The sequence below is a fragment of the Haliotis rufescens genome, unplaced genomic scaffold, assembly GCF_023055435.1.
Source record: "Haliotis rufescens isolate VD_foot unplaced genomic scaffold, xgHalRufe1.0.p SCAF_79, whole genome shotgun sequence".
In the NCBI taxonomy this organism is placed as follows: domain Eukaryota; kingdom Metazoa; phylum Mollusca; class Gastropoda; order Lepetellida; family Haliotidae; genus Haliotis; species Haliotis rufescens.
Window position 1 is genome coordinate 938,529 of NW_025964371.1, and position 8,044 is coordinate 946,572.

An 8,044-nucleotide genomic window follows, 5' to 3' on the forward strand; every position below is an offset into this window, starting at 1 on the left:
TGGTTTCTTTCAACACCACAGAAACCCCAAAAAAATAACAAGGCAAAGTAATGACCCTTGGTCGTGCCAAAACCCAATAATGATTATAAAGTGGTATATAGGTAGATATAATACAACTCTATAGATGTAAATACACTTGAAGACACATTTTGTGTGTTTAAAGTTGATTTTGACAGCCCGGGCCAAGTCGGACCCAACACTTCTGACAGAGATTTCTTTAACAAAAATACAGTAAAAGTGTTCGAATTTAACGGATCAGTTTTCTTTCAATGCGGTGTACTGTGACATTATAAAGGTAGATATAATACTAATCTATAGATTTAAAAACATTTGATGATGCATCTGTGTGTTTAAAGTTGATTTTGACACCCCGGGGGCCAAGTTGGACCCAACACTTGTGAGACTGTTGAGAGTATGAAGAGAAGAGGTCTACTTTTACCAACGTGTGTGCTTTAAATACGATGAACAGTGTCATTGGTATTTACTTAGATATAGTACTATCCTATAAATGTAAAGGCTATGCCGACAGATTGAAATTTGTATCACGACAGCTAGGAGTATCTGATACGTTTCAAATCCTATTTCGTTTAACGATTACTCTTTTACATGTTACCTAGATCAGCGACGCTTCACACAGCTCCACTTTCTGGAGTGATTAACTTCGAATCACTTTATTATGGTGCACATTTTTGGTTTGTGATTGTTCATTTATGTCATGTGTGTATGTTGCATCAGTAATATGTTGGTATGGTCACCGATAATGGAGTAAGAAGCCAAAAAAACGTTGGCCCGTCTTGGCCCGGCCCGGCCTGTCTTTTACGCAATCCCCTTTTCAGGTGGGCAAAACACATGGTTGGCAAAACATTTTAATGTAATTTTAACTCTTTCATCATGCTATTACATATCAACTTTATCACATATCAGATATCAAATGTGCGTTGAAACAGTGCTTTTGCACGTCAAGCGTTTGGATCAAACATTTCCCCCTTTTCCTGTGGTATAGCCAGTTCATTGGTTGATTCAACCTCAGCTGCACTGTGATATTTCTTTAACACAAAAACCGCATGCAACCGCTGCACGATATGTATAATTAACAGAATAACTGACTGTAAAAAGAGCAAATACGAGAACCACATATACGTCACTTCCTCCATCAGGTATCCTAGCAACAACGGTGTCGCCATTCCCGCGGATGCTGCGCATATCATAATAACAGACGTAACCTTTCCCGTGACCTTGATGACGTGCTCTTCGACCCATGTGAATGTCGTTGGAAATACGATAGATGTTGCCAGACCAATCCCCACAGACGAAATCCAAATTCCAATATTTACCGCAAAGAGGGAACAGATCAGGAATGCGCCCAAACTCGCTGACAAAATTACAAGACACAGAATTATCATTGAGGATGGAGCCAACATCTTAATGAAAAAGATCCCCAGAAACCGAAAGGCAGCAAAGCTCCCCCAAAACACAGACGTTACCAAAGCTCCATCAGGCTTGGTCCAGCCCATCCCTTCCACGGTAAATACCGCCAGGAAAGACATAAACGTCTCTTCTAGAGCGCAATAACAGAAAAAGAATGCCCCGATCAAAGCCACAGTTATCACATAGACCGGAAGTGGTATGCGCTGTCGGTCATCTTGTTGATCGTCTTCCGGCTTCCGGTTTTTGTCAACCTTACGGAGAAAGAACTCCACGAAGAAGGGAACGGACGCAGAGAGGAACAGGACAGCTGTGATTATGAAAGCAAAAAGGATTTGAGATTTCGGAGCGTCTTCAGTAGAAGCAGTCGTCATTTTGTTACTGGTGCCATTTAATCCCAAAAGGTCCTGGACGTATGCACTGGTTGAATTGTATCCATACTCAAGAATATTGGACTCGTTGGCCGAGTGCGTTGTGATCATGGGTTGGGCGGACTTTGGGGCTAGGAAGGGTTCTGTTACCAGAGGGGCTATGACGCCTCCCAGGGCGAAACAGAAGTGAAGAATCTGCATGAAAACACGACTATCCTTGCCCCAGAGTCGGAGTAAGTCGGCATTGCCACCTGCAAGTAAAAGAGACTCATCAGTTGTTGCATGTTACTTTTTTTGTTGATTTTATGTTAAAAATGAAAGTTACATTGGTGACAACACATCAGTGACTGGCTGATGGTGTGAAACAAGTTTTATCATCGAAAACTAGTCTCCACGGGAGTTATTGCTTGGTAACATCAAGCAATCACCAGCAATCAAGCAACTGTATGCCAATGCTTTACGGACCCTTGTGTCGTCATTGGTTACCACAATCTCATTAAAATCAAATCTGAGTTCTCGCTTTCATTAAACAAAGATCTGAGGACATCCCATTACGGGTCACGTCAGAACGACCTTTTATCCGACCAATCAAAGCGTCGCTTACCAGATCATGAAAGTGACAGTCGGAATGTGTTTTCTAATCATGCAACCTCGAAAACGTTAAGACGGAGTATTCCGAACGACAGTTACGGCCGGTACGACTGATTCCGTCAAAATTATCCTCTGTCTCTCGCTTCCGTGGGATAAACATTTGAACGGAGGAGGCGTTGCACAGTACGTGGGAAGCACTGCCATACAATTGCAGCCATATATTAGACATTTCGGAATGTTCGTTTGTTCAGTTTTCAAAATTTTAATCGAGAAATGTGTCAACATATTTTTGCAAGCGCAGTCTGAAATGGAAAGCTCCGGGTTGAAACGATTGCCGCAAAACTCGGGAAAGCTGCTTTCAAATTGGCTGATGTCGACTTCTTGTTAGTCGTTTCAGTCAAAGTTCGCGAAAGGTCATTCCGACGTGACTCGTAGTGAGATGTCCTCAGATCTTTGCTTAGGGGCAGCGAGAACTTATAGATCTGATATTAATGAAATTGTCGGTTACCATGATGTCGCAATCAAATGGCATCACTTATCTCTCTGCGACTCATGGTGGCTGGCAGTACCTTCTGCACTTAAGACCCTGCTTATTACTTTTTAAAACTGAAACAACTGTAGAATAATATTGGATGATGTTTTATCGGCTCGTGTATATATATATATATGATTTCAAAAGACACTCGGGTTAGATTCTCCACATCCGACGATGCTTGTCGTAAGAGGAGACTAACAGGATCGGGTGGTCAGACTCACTGACTTGGTTGATGCATGTCATCGTATCCCAATTGCGTGGATCGATGCTCATGATGTCAATCACTGGATTGTCTTGTCCAGACTCGATTATTTACAGATCAACGTCATATAGGTGGATGCCAGAGAATCCTAATCATGAGAGCTGACTAAGGGTCACCAGGTGGTCATGCTCTGCGTCATAGCTGATTGTGGGTCATCGTACCTAGATTGTATTAGACGTTGATAATTCAATTGTGGCTTTCAGAAACCCATACTTGTGGTCAGAGGCGACTAACGAGATCGGGTGGTCAGGCTCGCTGATTTGCTTGATGCATGTCATCGTATCCCATTTGCGGAAATTGATGCTCGTGATGTTAATCACTGGATTGTCTGGAACCGGTGGCCATTATAGTGTCGGGTGGTCAGGCTCGCTGACTTCGTTGATATATGTCATCGATCCCAATTGCATGGATCGATCCTCATGATATCAATCACTGGAGTGTCTGGTCCAGACTCGAATATTGCTGAGTGCGGCGTTAAAAACAACCCAACCAACCAACCATGACCGCCGTCATGTACTAGAATATTAGTAGAGTGCGGCGTTAAACAACAAACAAACAAAACAAAAAGGCCCAGATTGCGTTGTACGTTGTTCCAGGATCGAAGCATTTACAGACCGCCCTGGCAAAGCCATGTTGTTGCTAACTGCGCCATAAACCAACAAACAAATATACCTACCTGTATCCACACCAGCAGCCACGAAGGATCTGAGGAAGTACATGGCGATCATCGCTGGCAGCGGAGTACAGAGCGGGATGACGACGGAGAAGATGCTGCTACCGACGAGGCAGGCCGCCAACAACAGCAGCTTGTTACACTTGTCGTACAGAAACCCACTGAAGAACGCGCCGATCATGTAGCCAACAGCTCCTGATGTGAACAGCGCAGAGGCCTGCTCCACCTTCGTGTTGGTGATCAGCATGAGGTCAAGGAACGACGGGCCGCCCTGGCCAGCAGAAAAACCCTGCAGAAAGAGTGAATTAATGTATGTGTGTTTGTTGTTGATCGTCTCACTCAGACATATTCTAGCTATATGGCGCCAGCGTGTAAATAATCGAGCCTGGACCAGACAATCCAGTGATTGATATTGTGAAGAACGATCGGTGTATGGTGACAGTACAACGTTATTTGTTAAACTGTCCAACTGTCCTTCCATTTTGGGTCTTTTTTTAATGGATAAATGTGAATATAAATGATATGGTATTTGTAGGTTACAGAGATACAGTATTATTTGGAGTGAAAAAGAGTATCCACCGACGAAACGATACTCAATTATCTTCTTCTTATAGCAAAATGTTATGTGTATAAATGTGTCTCAATGATGTGTACATTTCATAACTATGTTAAGGAGCCAATGTTTCATGTACCAACTATTAACAAACATCAGAAAATGCACCATGAAACCACAGAGCAAATATCAGAAGCTCTGCCAAAATAATGTCTACTAAATATGCACATACTACGACCCGTTAGGCCAGTAACGTGGTCCTGTAGGGTCTGTTGTAAAATCGTGATACATAATGTGAATTAAATTTTAATTAAAATAGAAAAAAAAAAAAAAAAAGACAAGTCACCAAGCATGACCACCCGCTTCATTAGGTCGCCTCCATTAGTTCCATGAGGACCAATATTCTAACCCAAATTGAACCCCACAGGGCGACAAGCATTGCGTTAGGCACTGCGGACTTATTCTACCCCTGAACTCACAAGGGCCGTTTCCATGGAGTGCCATTACATACCCTCACTGTGACCCGTAATCTCCCGGGGGAATCAACGAGTTGGGTTTCAGATCGCTTTGATCGTTTGTTTGTTTGTTTATTGTTTGACGACACTCACAGCAATATTCAAGCCATATCATGGCGGTCTTTATATAACTGTTCTGGACCTGACAATCCACTGATCGACATCATGAGCATCGATCCAGGGCTGTTTGCATGACGTGTCACCTTAAACACATACTGTAACGCCGCACTCGGCAATATTCCAGCTATATGACGGCGGTCTGTACAGGCAGACAAACACAGTCTATTAAAGTATATAATTGTTCTTGACCAGACAATGAGCATCGATCCATGCAATTCTGATACGATGACATGCATCAACCAAGTCAGCGAACCTGACCACCCGATCCCGTTAGTCGCCTCTAACAAGCATGGGTTGCTGAAGACCTATTCTACCCGGACCTTCTCTTCTCAGGGCAGATCTCTTTAAACACTACTTCAGTTATATGACGGCGTGTCAGTGTCATTATAATCGGGGTCCGGTTCCACAAAGTGATCTTAGCACTACGATGATCATAATTCAATGTTAAAGTATGGGACTTACGATCACCTTTGCGCTAAGATCGCTTTGAGCCCTGATCTCACCCCGATACATCCCTCACTGAATAAAAGTCTGACCACACTGCCAGAGAGTGAGTGAGTTTGGGTTTAACGCCGCTTTTAACAGTATTCAAGTTATATCGCGGCGTGTCAGCTTAATTGAGGGAGGAAAGCCCGAAGTGATGCAGGTCTCAGACGTTTACCACTTCGGTGAAACCCACGAGCACGGGTATGGTGCTGACAAACCTAGAAACAAAATCGGGGCGAACCGGGATTCGAACCCATAGGCTTCTGGGGTGCCCAAGAGACGCAACTCTGCACAGCGAATCGCGGCAACTTAGACGAATGGGCCACCCGTGCCTCAATCCAAAGAGAGGGTTGCATCATGTTAACTCTCATTTTAATGAAGGATGTGTTGGTTCTTGAACTAATCTGTTGTCATCTTTCTAAAACGATCGCCTTCTTTCTTTACCATCCAATTTGGATATTTCCATTTTAACAAAAGAAAACCGCCACAAAACAACACGAACAACAAACAACAACATGTTCCCGATAGTACTCCCCCTTTAGGTGTCGATAAAAAGGCGCTCATAGGACATGATGTATTAAATTTCCAAAACAGATTATGGTTTTGTTGCTATCAGAAGTCGATTAAATTTGCTTTTGAGGTAAATTTTGGTTTCTCCCGCTCGTACCCAGAATTCAACAGTTTGATGCTGATTGGTCGATTAGACAGTTCCCCTGAATCTATAATAATTGATCACTGAACTTACCAGAACAATAAACGCCCAGAACAGGAACATTGTACATATGAACTTGTTCTTGTAGACGGGGTCTTCGAAATTTTCCTTAAATTTGACAAAAGACGATTTCTTCTCGGGTGTCCTCATCTCCATGTCATCGACCTCCATTGTTGCTGGTTCTGAAACAATGAATGCTTCTGTGAAGTCGGCAGCAATCGCCCGGGTTTTTTTCTGTGATTGAGTGAATATGGTTTTGAGCCGCTTTTAGCAATATTCCAGCTGTATCACGACAGGGAGCATCAGAAACGAGTTCACACATTGTACCCATGTGGGGAGTCGAACTCGGACCTTCGGCGTGAAGAGCGAACGCTTTTATCACTAGGTTAACCCACCGCCCCTTTGGTGAGTTGGCTCGGCCAGGGCGCATAATGTGAGTGAGAATCAGGGAATTGTAAATACTCCATGTATCTATAAGTACACCAAATATTTGGAATGAAATTGTAAAATTGAAAATGTCAAAAGTTCTGAACCGAAGGGTCGAGTGTTCAGCCTCGGCACCTGTTACTGTAAGACAATGCAAACAAGGTGAGGTGAGGTGAGGTGAAATGGGGTTTAAGGTGGCGTTCAAGACTACTGCGGGGGCACGGGTGGCCCAGTCGTCTAAGGCGCCGCGATTCGCTGTGCAGAATTGCGTCCCTTGGACGCGCCAGAAACCTATGATTGTGGGTTCGAATCCCGGTTCGCCCCAAATATGTTTCTAGGTTTGTCAGCACCATACCCGTTCTCGTGGGTTTCACCGAAGTGGTAAACGTCTGAGACGTTAAACCAAACTCACTCACTCAAGACTACTGCATGCACGTGTGTGTGAAGTGCTTGTACTAGTCAGGCCTGATGCTGATTTTATAGTGCTAGCCCTCTAAGATACTATGCCGCAGTTTAGCATGAATACCCCACTCAGACACAGTATACTGACTCCGAGCCGACCAGTCCTTGTTTTAGCCCCTGTATGTCTCCGGGCGGACGCTATACCACTAGACCACACTACAGACAAAGAGCCCGTTTTACATGCATTGGAAACACACATACTGTCCGGGATACAAGAAAGACACCAAACTCCCTGACTTGGTTGATGCATGTCATCGAATCCCAATTGCCTAGATCGATACTCATGATGTCAATCACTGCATTGTCTGGTCCAGACTCGATTATTTACAGACCGTCGTCATATAGCTGGAATATTGATGATGCGGCGTCCAGCAACAAACAAACAAAGCCTGATGCACATGATTATGCAAACCAAACTCACATACTCACGTCAATCAGTCGTAGACAATACACACTCAACGTGCTGTCACTGTGGGGTATGGATATGAGGGACAATCCCACCCTCCAGCGTTATGAAGCGGGTAGCGAGCGATGTATGTCTTCCAGTGGGTGTATTTGACTTTTTTGCAGCTGACACGTCTTGTTTGAGGGAGAGATAAACTGAGCGGAGACTCCAGTATGTTGACAAAACGCAAGCGTGTCAAGACACAGATTACAGCTGATCAAGGCTGCTATCCTGGGCTGAATTGTCGGGATATCTGTCCTTCAACCAGGAGTCCGTCATTGGGTCGACAGCACTATATTTGTGATATGACAACTATTGCGCCTATATGATCATGTGAGTGAGTTGGTATTAACGCCGCTTTTAACAGTATTCCAGTTATATCACGGCGTGTCAGCTTAGTGTGGGAGGAAAGCCCGAAGTGATGCAGGTCTCAGACGTTTACCACTTCGGTGAAACCCACGAGCACGG

General features: G+C 44.0%; 1 protein-coding gene across 1 annotated transcript; it reads right to left on the reverse strand.

The window, feature by feature from the left end:
- Positions 1-959: 959 nt before the first annotated feature.
- On the reverse strand, positions 960-6,414 carry LOC125376800 (sodium-dependent glucose transporter 1A-like). Its single transcript, XM_048388784.1, has 4 exons — positions 6,277-6,414; positions 3,861-4,146; positions 1,485-2,047; positions 960-1,046 (listed from the first exon to the last, which is right to left on the reverse strand). The coding sequence occupies exons 1-4, from the start codon at positions 6,412-6,414 to the stop codon at positions 960-962; spliced, it is 1,074 nt and encodes a 357-aa protein (XP_048244741.1).
- Between the last annotated feature and the right edge of the window lie 1,630 nt (positions 6,415-8,044).

What these genes read in the sequence shown, in the direction of transcription:
- LOC125376800 (XM_048388784.1), bottom strand. Translation starts at nt 6,414, where the DNA reads ATGGAGGTCGATGACATGGAGATGAGGACACCCGAGAAGAAATCGTCT. An exon ending in TCTGGGCGTTTATTGTTCTG is followed by an intron (nt 4,147 to 6,276) that starts GTAAGTTCAGTG and finishes CTCTTTCTGCAG; the next exon opens with GGTTTTTCTGCTGGCCAGGG. An exon ending in CCAAGCCTGATGGAGCTTTG is followed by an intron (nt 1,047 to 1,484) that starts GTAACGTCTGTG and finishes TTTGTGTTAAAG; the next exon opens with AAATATCACAGTGCAGCTGA.